Source organism: Phlebotomus papatasi, chromosome 3, assembly GCF_024763615.1.
Source record: "Phlebotomus papatasi isolate M1 chromosome 3, Ppap_2.1, whole genome shotgun sequence".
Taxonomy (NCBI): Eukaryota; Metazoa; Arthropoda; class Insecta; order Diptera; family Psychodidae; genus Phlebotomus; species Phlebotomus papatasi.
Window position 1 is genome coordinate 16,032,838 of NC_077224.1, and position 18,553 is coordinate 16,051,390.

Consider the following 18,553-nt stretch of genomic DNA (forward strand, 5'->3'; position numbering starts at 1 on the left):
ATATTTTGACGCGTTGTTGCACGCGTGATTTGCAAAATGAGGCGGATTTGTGGCAGAATCATCCCAGAAGCAGATCACAATTAATTTGTTTAATTAAATCGCGGCAAAATCGTTAATTAATATTTGAAAAATACATTTTAAATACACCATCTGCATAAATATGTTGTTTACGCTTATGAATTTTAATGAACAATGCTGTATTACAAATTCACATTTTATGATACTATGTGCAAACCCATATTATTGGGAAATTTTTTGACTGTCCCGCATTAAAAATTGTGATACAGCAGTGCTCAAAACCTGGCTCAATTCTTCCCCTCTTGAAAGTCCCTCTCTTTTTACTGTCAATATTGAGCATTATTATTATGCTCACTGTCTCAGCACATTTTCTCGCATGTTGCAGAGTAATACGATACTTAAACCACGAGTTGATTGCTGGCTATCGCATTAAAATAGCAAAAAAATTACTACCAAGTGCATTTTGGGCAAACACGAGGCGTAATTTCCGTGAAAATATGCTCAAAAGATAGAATAATTGACTTTGTTCACACATTAGCATTTTTCAAATTGTTCGTTTTGAAGCTACATCATTTAAGGCAAGTGAAATGAGGTTATGTTAAAGGATAACCTTAAAATTACATAACCCATTTTTATTTTCGATTTTAAAACACTTTTTATCACATATTCCTTAACTTATGTGATAAATTTTTCGATTTGAGAACTTTGATTTGAAGTCCGAAGCTGTATCAGAAATAATTTACCCAAAAATTTGTTGGAAGTTCAAAAATTTAAAACGACGAGTTACATAAAATTGAATTAGTTCATGAAAAGACATTTATTTTAATGAAATGGGAATTTAAACGTTCTGCTATACCGACGATTGAAGTTTCAAAAAAACCAAAAATTTGACATGGAAGAACAGCCAGCGCTAAAGGTGTGAATATTTGAATCTCAACTTTAAGACTTTCGGTTAATTTTCGAATGGGATTGGCTTGGCTTTAGAGTGGCTGTGTCCCTTCGAAAGGCTATTACTGAACAGAGCTATGTTTTATAATTGTTCACCTAGAAGTTTGTACATAATCTACATGGTTTAAGATTACCCATAAAATGAGCCCAAAATGTTTGAAAAAATCGCTATTAAGGTGTCTTACACTTAAAAAAAAACTTTTAAATTCTCGATCATTAGATAAGAACCTTTGTTGATTTGATGCATTTTAACATTCGAAACCCAAACCTAAATCAAAATCTAAAACCTAACCAAAACCTAAAAAAAATTATTACTTTTTATTTTTTTTTTGAATTAAATGAAAAAAATAGATTCTCAAATTAAGAGAATTTTTTTTATAGATCAACTTAGAGGTTAATTTTGAAAAGAAAATCAAAGGTGGGCGAAAAATGTGGAATTGCGGTCAAAGCAGAATTCCGAACAAACCAATTTGGAAATTTGGATCAAGTAATAATTCACTATTTATACAACTCTATAGAGTACTTTAAAATTATGTTATTGTTTTTTTTTTCGAATTTGAAAAGAGTTGCTTGCACTCTAAATTAGTTTGTCTGGAATTCCACGTTGCGTTGTCTTGAATTGAAAATTGAACTATATACAAATGAATGTAAATAAGCGTCCACCTCTGTCTTAGCACTGTTGATCAACTTCCTAAACTGAAGAGTAGAAATGCTCCTATTCAAGTTGCATAATTTAATAAAAGATCGATAACAATATTAGAATAATAATTCGAAGTTTTTTAGGTATAGCAGAAAAAAATGAAAACAGATGGGTTTTTCAGCATTTGTAGTAAAACACCTTGGAATAGAAAAGCTTATAAATGAAAATTAGGTGTGCTTTAATCCATCTAAAAAAATGATCCGTTAGAGTTTGTATGTACTTTTGAGGTTATCTTCTAACCTAAATTCACTTTATAATTTTTAAAGTTTTTTTTTTATTGCGGACAAGCCGTCGCTTCCATTAACAGTTATAACTGCACTGCATTCGTTTGCATCAGCATTGTATGCAAGAGACTACGTTTGTACCAAATCTACATACACAACAAATGCAGATATGACATTGGTCGATAACAGACGATGTGGAAACGTTTGCAACTTTTCTTTGCTTTGTCCTAGTAGGAATATTTTGTATTTTTGGGGAATGAATAAAATGAGTAATATGATCAATAAGAACATTATACTATCGTATATTGCATAGTAACATTCAGCTGGGTTTGACTGTGCGTCGACTGGGTTAACAATTGTCGAATAAGTTACACGTTCTACAATATTAGGATTAAATTCAAAATCGAAAAGTTTAAAATTATAAAAAAAAATTGTTGTCTGTCTCACTGCAAGCTGTTAAGGCTAATCTGTAACCTTATTCACGGATTCGTTCCATGGAAAATATAACATACGATTCTATATGATTTTTTTACTTACCGTCGTTCAGGTGTATCATTCTGAAATGAAAGAGATATTGTAAATACGATAAAATAGAAAGAAAAACATTTTTTTAAAAGATTTTTTAACACTTTCAGTATTGACAGAAAAATCTCTGTTTAAATTTTTACTGTTTCATGTTAAAATAATAATTTATTTAATTTCACTGTGAGGTTTCCGATAATCGGTGATTGGGACCGAAAGTGACAGATGAAAACCCATGTAAGAAGGGGAATTCTTTGACTTTCTCGTGTGTTTGACAACTGTCATTCAAATATCGGACAGCTATACAAAAATAGGCGTTATTACGTAAGAATAACACCTAATAAAGTCCAGCAAATCCTCGTCACGTACATGTAATTGGAATTGTAACATTAAGGAACATTGAAAACGCCTAGTAATTATTCCTTTAAAAATCTCTTGATAGAATTAAGAGTTGCCTAACCATCTAAAAAGATTTTTGATTCTCTTATTTAGCTGGTATTTAGGAATATGGGGTTATGTTGAATATAACCTTCAAAGGGCTGTACAAATTTTGAACAGATCATAATATTGAATTTCCGAATATAAGCAATTCTTTTCCTTCTTTCTTTCTGAACGTTATTAGATTTTAACATTACAATGGGCCCAGTTTTCTTTTTCGATGTAGTTTGAGTCGTGTAATGCCATAACCTCAAAAACTTGAGTTGCAGTCAAGTTTTTGAAACATGAATGTCGGTTGATTTCAAAATACAAAATTTGAGGTTATGTGAAATAAGTTTTGCGTGGAGTCTGAATTATAACCGTTTTTCTCTGGAGCTTCCTCAAGATTATCGTATTATATTACCTTCCTATGCGAATTCCATTTATTAAACAATAAATTATAATATAATTGGATGAAGAATTGGCGTGATATGTAGCGATAGAAGACTCTCCGGTAATGGCCAGTGGATTTGAAGTCACTTCACAAAGAAAAACACTTCTTCAATCTTGTTCAGAACTTTCGGTCTTGGATATAGACCTTCTTCAGTGGTTACAAGGATTTGTACATTTATTTTAGAATTACATTTAACGAATAAACGACCTTGTATTTTAAATGTAATTCTAAAATAAATGTACAAATCCTTGCAGCCACTGAAGAAGTCCCATATCCAGGACCGAAAGCTCTGGGAAAGATTGAAGAAGTGTTTTTCTTTGTACCTAATAAGCACAAAACCGATAGATGGCCCGAAAAATACCTGTCAAGTGCTGTCAAAAAAGATTAGAATTTCGAACTCGAACACCAGGCTAATTCTTTAAGTCTGTTACAATTTTTTAAAATTGCGTAACAATCCAGAAAGACCCTGCATTTTTTAGATGAAATTTGTGAATTATTTATTTGATTTTATTAAGGCCTTAACTCATTACGCCTTACATTCAGATCACTTTAGTTAAAAGAAATTCCAATGCCATAAAATCTCCTGCGAAGTGTGTTTGATCGATGTACAACAATGTAAGGCAAGGCGACAGGAATGCAGCATATGCAAAATGCAAATTGCCTCCCATATGCCCCCTTATAAACATCAAATGCAATTGCACTGAATTCTTTCGCCACTCATTGACAACGAGAAGTAATTGTTTTAATTACACCTGCATGAGCATCTGGAGAAAATCATCTCACAGTACGAGAGTCCATGACAAAAAACGAAAAAAAAAAGAATTAATATGAATTATTTTGGTGCTCGAGGCCAAAATGCAAAGTGTCTACCTGCCACTTCCGCGGGAATTAAATGCTGTTGCAGCAAAATAAGGCACTCTGCAAGAACCACAAACCCCATGATTGACAAGAAAGTGATATAAAGAGACTTTGTGGATAATTTTTGCCCTCAACTCATTATGCAACATTTATATTCATCGCAATTTTGCACTGAAATAATGTTGCAAATAATAATTGAATGTCTCCATAAACGAACAATCAATCAATAATTATTTCCATTTGGCTCACCGATTAAATTACATTCAATCCAGGATAAAAAAAAATGCACCACTCACCTCCACTTTACAGTGCTGCAGCGATTATCATGATCGTTAATTTATCGTGTGAGATCAATAAATAAAATCATACATAAACGGAGAATAATCAAATAAATTGCTAGGCTGGATATTATTCCATGGAATGTCTCAAGAGATGAAATTCTTGTTTTTTTTTCGTGTTCGATTTAACTCGAATGTCATGTGAAACAATTGCAATGATTTCTTTTGCAAATTAATTAGCGAAACATATTTTCTTTATTGTTTCATCCGCAATTTAACATCAAGCCAAGGAGCTCTGCCTCAAAGAAAAGTCTGTAATTTGTATAAGATTGACATAATTTCTAATCAATTTACTTAATGAGCATGTTGAAGATCACTTTCGCAGAAAAACGCACAAGACTGAACTCTATATATGTTTTTCTTATTATAACAGATATAGGGGCTTGTAATTGACTATAATGCTGCCTTTAATAATTTTTATTTCTTATTGAATAAGAAAGCCAAATGAAATCTCTTGCAGAATAAAAAAAAACATTCATTAAGAAAATTGAATAATTACTGTTTACAAACGAATTTGCAATATTTATTACCGTTCGAGAAATATAATAAACCGGTTGGATTAATAGGAATCCGTGTTAACCTAATTTACCTATTAAGAGAATAATGATTATGTCATCATTATTACATTTAAGTAATTAAATCATTGACAAATATAATAAATGTAATATAAAAAAAACTTTAGCAATGCAATCCTAACCTTACTTAGTCTAAATTTAGAATTTTTAAATTTAAATAGATAATTATTTGGAAAGAATAGCAAAGAATTGGGAATCAAGTTGGATTAATCTCACTTAACCTAAATTCATTCTTTAAGTAATCAAAGTATTGAATTCAGGACAATATTATTATTAATCATTCAATAATAAAACGAATTAATAAAAGTACAATAGGAATAACGAGGCGAAAGGTCAAAATAAATTATTAAGAATCCGATTTCACATAACTTAATTAAATTCCAGGGGAATAATATTTAGTATATTCTAAAAACGAAGAATGGGTAATATGTACTTCTACTGGCTTCAGGCTAACACATTATAGCTTAACATCTTCAATTTTTTAACAATCAAGATTTTTGACAAAATTATTAGGATTAAATTATTTCAGGCAAATTCAAATTCTGAAAGAAATTCAATAAAATTCGTTGCTATTTAAGATTTTAAGACATTCGGGAACTAGGCTGAACTTCTTGTCTGAAGACCGATTTAGACCGATTTTCATTAATCTATAATTTCGTCCAGAAAAATATTTATTCAAAAACCGAAAAAAACGAAATCATAACATAAAATTGAATAAGAATATGAAGAATTTAACCTGATATATTGTTACTTAATAAATCAAGTTAGATTGAGTTGTATGAATACAAATATTCAGGATTTTTTTAAAAGGATAAAAAATATTATTTGAACGTAAATTACATTGTGCAACACGTTGAAGGTGTCTTTGATGAGGATGCTAAAAGTCTCAAATCTTAAATCCGTTTGTCCGGGTCACGCCTAGATTTTTTTAAATATGCATTTTTCGTTTTTCGATGTGTTTTTCTTTTATTCAAAAATTTATATCTCCGGTCCTAATAATCTGGTAGTAAATTAGGAAATAGGAATTAGGTTACAAGTAATTTTACTACTCAGTCTTAAATAAAGGGCAGTATACGAGTACATAATCAGTTTTTTTCAACTTGTCACCATTCTGGAACTCAGACGATAAAAGATATTGTCTTTTGGCCTTTGGTGAACCCTGCTCCCACTAAAAATAACACCCTCTAACGAGTTCTTTTACCAAAACTATTCTCCACATTCTCCAACCATTTTTGATAATGTTACATCATAACAGGTTTAGCTGAACATTTTGTAAATAGACGCTTATGGCCGAAAAATTCACCATTTCGAATTTTCGAAGGCCATAGATCAATCACTCTAGCTCAGTTTTCAACGGAATTGTTTAAATTTGGATTTTTTTTTTTTGGAAAAATCTTGAAATTTTCAACTCGGTTGCATCAGTTTTAATCCGTAATGAATCGGTAAAGATTCCGTAAATGACTTATCTTCTTCGAATTTAGAATTCAAATTGTCCGTGTGTTTGCCAAAATATTCTAAAATGTGCACGTTTTAACCAATTTTCGTTTTCGGAATGCTTTTATAATTTACTAATCAATTTAATCAGTAGTAAACTAACATGCATTCAAAAAATTTGTGTAAATATAATTCACAGAGAGGTCTTTCTCATGAGTTCGAAAACTCCGTAAAGCTTGGATGCTTTGTTGTCCTTTTTAACTTACAGAATTTTATTAAAGAATAAGTGAAAATGGATCCTGGTCAAAATCTCGAAGAAAAAAACAAAATCCCGAAATGCCAAAATCCAGAAAAGTCAAAAACTGAAAAGCCAGCATCTCGAAATATCCAAATCCTGAAAATTCTGAAAAGCCAGAATTTTGAAAAACCAAAATCCTGAAAAGCCAGAATCCCGAAAAGCCAAAATCCCGAGAAGCCAAAACCCTGAAAAGCCAAAATTCCGAAAAGCCAAAACGCTGAAAAACCAAAACTCTGAAAAGACACCCTGAAAAGCCAAAATCCCGAAAAGCCATACCCTGTAAAGCCAGAATTTCGAAAAGCCAAAACCCTGAAAAGCCAAAATCCCGAGAAGCCAAAACCCTGAGAAGCCAAAATCCCGAGAAGTCAAAACCCTTAAAAACCAAAATCCTGAAAAGCCAAAACCCTGAAAAACCAGAATCCCGAGAAGCCAAAACCCTGAAAAGCCAAAATCCCGAGGAGCCAAAACCCTGAAAAGCCAGAATTTCGAAAAGCCAAAACCCTAAAAGCCAGAATCCTGAAAAACCAAAACCCTGAAAAGTTAAACCCAGAAAAGCCAGAATACCGATAAGCCAAAATCCTGAAAAGCCAAAATCCCGTACTCTTAAAAATGCGATAGCTACTCCTACGATTGAATCCGCGCTTGCTCAAGACAAAAGGAAATTTTCTGTGTTTTTGGGAAATTATTTCACGCATTGTCCTTCGTTCCTTTAAGAATTTCGACTATTCGAAATTTTGGCTTTAGAAATTTTGGACAGCACCGGTAAAAAAATATTGTTTAAACCCAAATGACTTGAATTGTACAGTAGACTCTTCGATATCCAGCACTTCGATATCCGGGTGACAGCTGCCAAACACTGGCGGTTGATATAATTCAAAATTATTTTCACTAAACATGAAGTTTGTCCAGAGTGAATTAAAGTATTATTAACATTGTATCGAAGTTTTTAATACATAATTGTGATAAAAAATGAAACATAAGCACACCATGAAGAAAATTCTCTTTTTCTTTGTCAGACAGAAAATAAATTCACACTGCACAAAATAGAAAAACCGTTGATCATTCAAAAAACCTAAATGTCATTTTGTCCCCCAGTCAGCCGGATATCGAAGAGTCTACTGTATTTAGGATTTAGGCTGTCATAACCTCAATAAATCTTATTGTGAAGGGAAAATGGGTTGGATCAGATTATGGATAATCTTTAGTATTTAAGTTAAAAAATGAATATTACAAAAATTTAATCTGAGGTTTAATCGGATGGCTTAATCTCTCTTATTTCTAAGGAAATTAATAATTTTGAGAAAATAAAAAAAACCACAAAAACTGCTTGTGAATTAGGATTTCAAGACCTTCGGGAACTATAGGCTAAACCTTAAGTATAAAGCCCGCATAAGTCATTTTCTCTAAAAGGGTTCAACAAGAAAATATTTCAAAATATTTTAGGATTTTAACATAACCGAATCTAATCTGAGGTGAATAATGTATACTAAAATGCAGAATAAATCTTTTGTACATGACTTTTACACTTTCTATGCATCAAACACTTGCAAATTGATGCACAATTAATTATGAGCACTTATGCAAGGGGAACGAAAACACTAACATTATGCTGAAACCCACTAAAACTGCAACATTATTACATTTCTCAGGAGTTACTTTCAATTAATTACTAATCTATTTAGCAATTAAACCATAAAAGAAGCGACAAATTCACATTTTTTGCCCTTTTTATTACACCAGCAACATTAAATATATTGTGATACATTTTAATATAATTTTTTTCTCGCTCTTAATTTGCTACAATTCCCTTTCTCATTCTCTCTTTCTGCCTGTTTAAACTATTAAAAGTTTTGTGAAGTAAGTTTTAAAACAATTATTTATTAGAAATGGCACGTATCCAATTAAAGTGATAAGAATGTAATTATGTTATGCTTCTATGGAGACGAAGTACAACAAATATTTCACATGAGTGTGTGTATTATTTAATTATTTCATAAAAAATACAAAGATTGAAATAATTAAGCAAATGGTTAAAAAAAATGTGTGTATGTGTGTTGTATGCGCATCAAATAAATAATTGGCTCAAAATGAAATTACTTAATTAATCAGTAAATGATGTTTGCTTAAAGTGAATTAAAATTACATTATGTTAATTATTGCATTAATATTTGCTTCAATATTTGTACCATATATCGTTAGTTTTGTATGTTGAAAATAATACGTCTATTGGCGTTTTCACCACGAAATTGAATAGATAAACTTTTTGGGGCATTATATTCGTTACTTTTATAATGGGATGGAAAGGAAATGGAAAATATTTTTGCAGAAATTACCAACATTTCACATTCAATTTGATTAGTTTATTAATGATACAACAAATTTATTTTAAAAAAAGGTGTGGTTGAGAGATTTCTTTCTTTCCCTCATTCAATCTTTGTAGAAATTTGATCAAAAAATTACCTTATAAAATTTTTCCTATTGAGTAATATTGTAGTTAAATTAGAAGTTAAATCTCTCGGCAATATTTAATTGCCTCTCACTCAATAATTACTTTTTTTTCTCTCTCTCTGCATCCATTTCCCTCCCCAAACTTCTGTTCAATATTAAATAACTCTATCGAGAGGAAATAATTCAATATTGAATTGATTTATGGACCGTTAGTTAGTAAAAATATTATATATATCTTTTTTTTCGTATAATTAATGCTGTACGGTGGAAGAGGAATTAACTCTTTTTTTTTCCATTAATTTTTCAAACCAACTGCACTCATCAAACAGTTTGGGAAAAACACGCGTCGTGTGAAGAAGTCAATATTGATATTAATTTTAATCTGACATCGATAAATACATATTTTTTTTGCATGTGATCCAGTTCCACGAATAAGACAGTGACACATTGTGCGTGCCATTTAAAAAACAACATTTTATGCTAAAAAAAAAACAATATAGAGAACACAGATTTTTCACATCATTTCACGCAGCAAATATTTACAAATATCATATGCAATTGATGCAAATTGTGACGATTGCGTGCATGAGAATAAATTTCCATTAATCACTATAAAGTACGAGGTGGGCGCGTTTGCAGAAGAAAAAAAAACAGAACGGGAAGTTGGTCAGGAGTGTGAGACAAAATGCATCAAATTGATATTAACTGGGTGAGAAAGAGAAATGAAATTCTTAAAAGTTGTTGATTAGGTCAATTGAAATTATACAATGTTGACTTAAGTGATTTAAATAACCTGGGATAAACATGACAGTTAGTGTCACTGTGACATTTTGTTTTGACAGATAGCAATTTAATCATCAAGATAACCTTGCCTTATGCCCTAGACACACTTAGACTGTCTTCAGACTAGAGGTTTAGCCTAGTTTCCGAAGGTCTCAAAATCCTAAATAGCAATCAGTTTAATTTGTTCTTCTAATTCAAATAGATTAATTCCCTTTAATAGTCCATTTCTAAGTCAAAATTTCCCAAAAATGTTCGACTGATAATAATCTAGAAAAGTTAAGCCTTATGGCTAAGACTTAGGTCTGAAGCCCGTATTACGGCTTAAGCCGAAAGACGGCTTAACGCAAATATGATAGAAATAATGATCAGATTAGGTCTTCGTCACCTTCTGACTAATCCGTATCTCAGTTTAAGCCGCGAAATGGCTTAGTTAGCGGGAAACTGAAGGAAATTTAGTCAAGTTTTTATTTTTTTTATAACCCTTGATTTTGATTATTAACCCTTTAAGGACGAGTGGGACACCGGTGTCTGAAAAACATAAATAGTTTTTTGACCATAGAAAGTTATTTAGTCCCGAAAATAGTTTTTATTTTTGGAACACCGGTATCCTATTCGTCCTTAAATGGTTAATCCGTCTCTCGGCCAAAATCGAAAGTGTACCCAGGGCATTACAATTAGCCTATTCACAGGCATAATTTGATTATCTAAAGTTTCTTTGATAAATGGCATAAGAAGCAGGTTATCTACAAATTCTTCCTGTTCCAATTTCGAAGTGCCTCGGGTATCATCTTTTGTAAAGGCCATAGCAGCAATTTCTTTAGAAAATGCCTTTTTATTTTTGTGTGAGGAAACGCAATTTTTTTTTAAAAGACAATTTTTTTAATGAAAATTGCTTCTAGAGTGTAGACGCCATAAATCTAAAAACCAAATTATACAGTATACTCTCTCAAATTCCGGACATTTTGAACCAAAATATCACCCGAATTAGAGAGAAATTCGAGCGTTAAATATATCGACTTTTCATAAAACCCCCTTAATAATAGAAAATCACATCATATCTAAAGATAAACCATGGCAAATTAATCATATTTGCTTTATTCAATGATTATGCCCAGCGCACAATAATTTTTGTTTGTAAATATGTTTTCAAAATTTCCTATGAGAGAGAGTGTGATTACTAGATCTCTGTTTCATTCACTCTCATTGAAATGTCAAAAACATGTTTACTAAACAAAAGTTATTGTGCGTTGGGCATTATAATCAAACTTGAAATACGTTAACAAACCTTTTTCGAATTTAACTGCTGTTTCGAATAAAAAAGTAGCCCGATCTTAAAAGAGTCGAATTAGCGAGAGTCTGCTGGAACTCATTTGACGCATTTGACAGCTGTGATATTTAATAAATTTTAAAGTTACGAAATACCACACAGAGATATTGCTTCGTGATTAGGGGAGGAATTGTGATGCAAGAAGTACAGTAGACTCTCTCAAATTCGGACATTTCGTACCGAAATGTCACCCGAATTAGAGAAATTCGGGCATCAAATTGTTTGAAATATAACGATTTTATATTCTTCCGTATACTCATACATTATGAGTATACGCATACTCATAAACTAAGTTTACATACTCATATTTATGGTAAATTTCATGAAACCCCCTTTATAATGCAAAATCACATCATAATTAAGACGAAACATGCCAAATTTCAGAATATTATGCACAACGCACAATAACTTTTGTTTAGTAAACATGTTTTTAACATTTCGATGAGAGTGAGTGAGATCTAGATCTAGTCATCTCGCTCATTCTCATGGGAAATTTTGAAAACATGTTTACAAACAAAAGTTATTGTGCGTTGGGCATTACCTTCATTGGAAAACTTAAAAAATGTCATAAACTTTTTTCAAATTTAACTGATACCCGAATTAAAAAGTAGCCCGATCTTAAAAGAGCCGAATTAGCGAGAGTCTATTGTATAAGAGTTGTATTTAATTGATTTTATTCATAACAGAAAAATCACTATACCACTTTTGACAATTCGAAATTCGAACAGACTGCAGAGCCACCTATCATAATTGTCAAAAAGTCAGAACGTCTTTTCAGAAAGCTTAAGGTTTTCCCGGCGAAACTGCAGCTAATTTAGGCGGATCGCTATCAATAATTTATTTTTCTATTTAAACGATTAGATGGCCATTTTAACACACTTTTCGAACCCTTCGTAAACATTTTCTGGGTGTAAAAATATTGCTCCACTTTGAGCCAGTATTGACAGGGGCGCCTAATATATCTAATGTCAATTACTATCTTAAGTTCGTACTTGTAGTATAAACAAATCGAATTAATGTTTGACAGATGTCAATGGTTTGACGCTTACTGAAAGCTATGTTATAATAAATTAATTTTATAATCTGGATAACCACACAGAATATTATTACTTCATTTTAAATTATTAACAACCTACTTACATTCATTAAAATAAGCATTAAGTAAGTTTAATACAAAAGTTGTTTATTTGACAGACGTCAAAGACATATAAAACCTATTATCCAAGAATGAACTGTTAATGTTTCTGGATAATAACACAAAATCTTTCACTTAAAATGAACATTGAATTAATTAATAAATTTGGAATCATTAAATTTTGATATTGTTTTAGGGATGTTAAATGTGTGACAAGGCTGGATAATTGAAATGCTCAGTTTTGGCTGATTCTCTTTATATAATTGTCAATAAAACAATATCATTTTGGCACTTGAGAATCCATTTGAGTTGATAATAAATTAGAAGAAGTTTACACTTTTATCGCCCTCGACGCTTAAGAAACTAAAAGCAGCTGAGAGGGAGAAATTTCGCAAATGAATCACAATAAAATGATGATCTCAATATTTTTTGTTATTGTTTGATAGAAATCTTGAGCAGTGACTCAAAACTCAAATAAGATGTAAGAATTCAAATTTAAGATCGGAAGACAGTGGATATCGAAAGGAAAAAACGTCTTCTTTATTTTCAACCACTGTTTTCCCGTTGAAAATCATAATTAAATATTTGGCATTTGCAATAGATAAAATCTTGGATAATGCTGGATAAGACAGAATAACTTGTCTGTACGCCAGGATAACTATAGTTATTATCTGTTAAGTTCTTGCTTAAAATAAGGTTACCCTTAATTAGAAAAAAAAACTGTGGATGACGTTTGTGGATAGTTCCCTTATAAACGTAATCAAGGGATATGCATCCAGGATAAGAACTATTCTTTTTTCTGGATACAAAATTATTGAAATTCTAAGTAAATCAGATATTTGATAAATAAACTTGGATAATATGTGAATCAAAAGTCAAATTCTGATTTTGCAATATATTTCAACTTGGATAATCAGGATAAATGGTCAAATTCATCAGGATAATCACAATATTCACATTTACTTGATTCCTATAGGAAAATTCTCCCAATAAGAGTTCATTTTCCTTCAAGAACCAAAAGATAAAGCCGCGGAAGACGATAGCACAATTCCGCGTAAGATCTTCATTAAAATGATTTGATGACAAGTTTTCTTTTCCTCCAACACAACATTGCCACATGATGAGGAATTCCTTTGAAAATGACACTCTCAGTATCTGTTTTTAATCACTTTCATGCGACTTCTTCAAGTGAATTCTGATTCCACATACACTTTGTACTTAAGAGAGGGAAGTTGGGCGAATTAATTTATCCTGGAACTCTCACATAGTGGGATGGTAAAATGTGCGCTGAAATGTGATCTCTCTGGCTTTTGAGCAATTTTGGCATTCCTTGGTAATTAAATCATATGGTTTTGCGTCATAAATGGAAGTGACACATTTCGTTTGGAGAGACGGACCTCACGGGTTTTCTGGTCAGTGGGTGGATATGTTGCGTGAATGCGTCACCAAGTGTGGTGACAAGGAAATTTAGACGTATCACAGAAATTGGATTATAGCACAAAGTTTGGACTTTTTGGCGGGAATTTCGCGCAACAAACCGTGTTATTTATTGCAAACACACGCTTCAGCATACTTGATATTCTCCTCAAAATCCATCCAACTGTATGTGGTGCACCTCTTCTCCCGCGAAAGTGTTCCAACTATGAGCCAGATGGCATTGATGGGAATTTATGCGCCAATTTGATTTATAGCTACAAATCAACTCCACTGGCAAAATCTTGCCCAGCAGTGCTTCCAAACAACGCGCCAAACATACCAATTCATCGATTGGACACACTGCAATTGTGGCTCTTTCGGTGACTAAAGCAAATATCCCCAATTCGTCTTACTCAAATTCTCACCAAGGGCCTTGATTGAGAATCAAACACCTCTGATTATATTAATTATCTAGATTGGAGATTTTTAAGTTTCAAAACAAATATAAGAATTTTTGAAAATGACTCTGAAATTTCTTTTTATGATATAGTAAACTTGGATAATCTGGATAAACGGTTAGAATCATCAGGATAATCACACTATTCTCTTTAACTTTATCCTATTAACCAAAGACTGTCAATAAAAGTTCAATTTCTTTTGAAGAATCAAGGATAAAGTCACAGAAGATATCAAAATCCCGCGTAAGATCTTCATTAAAATTATTTAATGAGAAATTTTTAAGAAATAAACAGCGAATAGAGAGGCTACTGGATTAGGTGTGATTCCTTCTAATCACACCTATTTTAATTAGTAAAAGAAAATAGGTTAAAAAGAACACGCATATCCGAGACACACACCAGGTAGTTATAGAATATTAAAGCATGTTTTTCCTTTCCTCTACAGTCTTATACGTCTTATACGAACTTGAAAATTCGTAATTTATAAAAGCAGAAGTTTTGCAGATGTTAACAGAACAGGTATAATCACAACATGGTAACATAAATAACTTGCCATTATGGTGTGAGTCACGGGTCATTACGAAAATATTATGGTAAATTTTATGGCAACTGTTTTACTTATTTTTAACTTACTTGTGCCGAATTCTGAATTAATTTTGGGGTAATACTTCAAAATATGTGACAAACAGACTTGATGTAGGGCCCATGAAGCCTAATAAAAAGTGAAGCTATTTTTCTTTTTTCCTCGAAAAATTTTGCAGCTTTTGCACCGCGACTTAAACAAATTTTCTCTTAGTTTTGTATAATTTTGGCGAACATTTATATATTTTTAGATAGATTTTAATGCACGATTTCGAAATATATCAAACTGATAATTAAATTCTCTTTAGAAAAAAACTTGCAAATAGTCTTCAGTGCCTCTATGCAAAAACGTATGTAAAAATGAAATGTCGAGAGCCCCCTGCTTGATGATTGCGAATTTATTAAGTTCTGGTACGAATTTTTCCTCCGATTATATTTGAATTAATAGCGATAAAAATTTGGGTAAAAAAGGCGAAGACCTAAGACAGAAGTGAAATTTATTTATATCTGCGTGGTCAAATCGTTATTCATAATCCGACTTTCTTACCGATTTATTACCGGTTTGAATCGTTGCAGTCTTATTGAAAATTTTAAAACAAAATGAATTCAATCATTATAAAATCGTTTATGGGAGAGATATGGAAGAGAATATTTTTAAAATCAAGCTACAGATACGACAATGGTTTATGCAAACAATGATACCTTGGACAAAAATGATAGTTTTAATGGCAAAACGTTTTATAGAATGTCGATTTATAGGGAGGTAAGTAAAGACCGGTAATTTAAATATTTATCATAATTTTCAGTATTATTAATTCCCGATTTAATTTATTATCATCAAAGTTTCGTTAAAGCAGTAGTTTTGAATTAGCAGATTACATACTGGTTTAAGAGTTGCTTATGGTGTTTTACTGGTGAGATACACTTTAGTAAGAGAACGTTATCTAACTGAAATCTCGACTTATTTCCTTTTACTTTAGAACAATTAAATTATGTTTAGTAATAACTTCATTGCTGATAATAATCGTAGGAAAATATCTTTCTGGTAGTTAAAAGCACTAAACATGTTTCTGGAACGTTTTTCTAGAAAAGGCTTCTTGACAAAATAATGAGTAGCATAATACTTTTTAAGGTTATGTATCACATAACCTCACTTTTTATCACCTTAATCTCTTTGACAGGTTTTATTGGATAAATCGGATAAGTTGTATTAGGTTGGCGACGTCAGCGCCACTATGTGCTATAAAATAATGGTTTTTGGCTTGGGAAACTATTTATGATCATAATTCCATTTTAATCTTCAATCTACCGAAAAATTCAACTCCACCACCGGTGAAATTATGCGAATGCACAGTCTGAGGTGGTTGAATTGATGAATTGGTGTGTTTGTGTTGAATTTTGCGTTTGGCGAAATTGCAGATTATGTAATATGAATGTACATAAATGGCCATTAATATTGTGTCAATACACTTGGATTGAGAGTGAGACTCGTGCCTTATTAGCGAACTGTGTTAGCTCCCTGGGTTGTATGTTGGGAGGGCATCCGATGCCCATTGGAATGTCAGGGTGTTGGGAGAAGTGCAGCGCATCATGTGTCAGGAGCACAATAAATGTAAATCCGATGACGATGATGCCAGGGGTTGGTTTTGTACCAGGGACCCAGTGAGAGAGAGTGATGTGTGTGCAATAACACTAATTAGAGGATGGTTTCAAATGGCAATCAGAGACACGAGGTGTCAGATACATTCATTAAATTTATTAAAATAGGAATACCCATCCTCATCATCTTACCATCGGCATACCCAATTGCAATCGATGCCATCGACAATGCTGGCGCATTTACCCATCTTTTTCCAGCATATTTGCCCATGGGATTGCGGGGATTGTGGGTGTGATTTGAACGATGAATTTGTCATGGACACAAAGGAAGTTGGAAACTAATGGGACACGAAAATCTGCGAATATTTGCAGACGGTGAAAAACATAATTAAATTGATCCGTACATACAAGCAAAGGAGTATACAATTTCACACAGCAAAACTCTTTCATCAGGTCTTTCAATTCTATCATTTTCATTTCACACATTTTCATCCATTTCTATTCATCACCTTGTTAGACGAACATTTTCCACCTGCATGCATTTTTCCTATCAATTATTCTTCACATTAGAACGCCTTTTTCTGCTTGAAGGTAGAATTAGCGACTTCAGGATAAATTTGTCGGATAACACGGATAAAAGGAATCTTAATAAAGATTGTTTGACATATGTCAAATTGACATTGGAATAATAAAAACAGGATAAAAGCGTTCGTTATCTAAGATCCTTAAACCAAGGGTGAACAAGAACCTTTTGAACCCGAATAAACGTCAAAATAAGTTTGTAAAGTACCGTTTTGATTAGTGATGTACAATATTTATTTGATGTTTGTTCTGTTTCAAACGGTTTTTGCTCACCTCTACCTTAGATAATATCAATTAAAAGTTTATGTTTCCACCCTTGAAGAAGTATTAGTGGGATGAACCCAAATAATATGCTTGCTTATCAGTTGTCAAATACATGACATTTGAACTTTGAAAATAAATTTAAGTTGCGTAGGTTAATAATGTGCCAGATAACCAGAAATAAAGTAACCCTGAAAATGTCAGTTTGACGTATGTCAAAAAACAATCCTATTTGAATGATAAAACAGGATAACCACGTTATTTATTAATAATCTTCACACAATGTCTATTGAATTTATAACTTTCTATACCCAAATAGAAGTAATTTGGATAACCTGGATAATAAGTTTGCTTAAAAGTGCTTAATATTTTAACCTCGAAAATAAATATAAGTAGTATAGGGAGAAGTGGGGCAACTTTGAAAGTGGGGCACCTTTGAAATTGGGATTTTTCACCTATTTTTAAATAAAATTGAGCCTTGTCGTGATATAATTTAGCTTCTCAATTTGTTTGTGCAGCTAAATTATATCACGATAAGGCTCAATTTTATTTAAAAATAGGTGAAAAATCCCAATTTCAAAGGTGCTCCACTTTCAAAGGTGCCCCACTTCCCCCTAGATTGCTAATTTTCCAAAAAACCAGAATATAAGTAACCTTGATAATGTCAGTTTGGCATAAGATAAAAAATATGTATGTTAAAAATTAAGTAACAGTGTTCTATATCAATAATCATCATAAACTCAATTGAAAAAACAAATTTCTACGCTTGAAAATGTACAAGTGGGATAAACCCAGATAATAATATTTGCTCATCAATCAGTTGTTAAATGCTTGACCTTTGAACTTGAAAAATAAATATAGTGTCAGTTGATAATTTGCCGGGTAACCTTGATAATGACAATTTCACGTAAGTCAAAAAATTTATTATAAAATGATAAAGATAGACTAAAAGTGTTTTATCCACAATAGAAAGTTATTAGTTGGATAAACTCAGATAATAAGTTTGTTTATCAGTTGTTAAATGCCTGACATTTCAAAGTTAATGAATTTTGATAAACAAACAAAAATTATCAGCGTTCGCCATTAATTAATTTTAACCTTGGATAATGTGTAAGTAATTATGGATAATTAACTAAATTATCATTTTAATATAAAGAATTTATTAAGCATCATTCG

At 31.8% G+C, this 18,553-nt stretch overlaps 1 protein-coding gene across 2 annotated transcripts in view; it reads left to right on the forward strand.

Moving 5' to 3' along the window:
- LOC129807866 (LIM domain only protein 3) overlaps positions 1 to 18,553 on the forward strand; it is a 50,624-nt gene that overhangs the window by 11,911 nt on the left and 20,160 nt on the right. Inside the window, exon 1 of one of the 2 annotated variants that reach the window (XM_055857436.1) lies at positions 8,362 to 9,943. The exons of the other annotated variant lie outside the window; for it this stretch is intronic. Within the exon in view, the coding sequence (XP_055713411.1) occupies positions 9,920 to 9,943 (24 nt within the window). The 5' untranslated portion in view covers positions 8,362 to 9,919. Of the gene's footprint in view, positions 1 to 8,361; positions 9,944 to 18,553 lie in introns of those variants that run through there. 2 annotated transcript variants of the gene reach the window in all.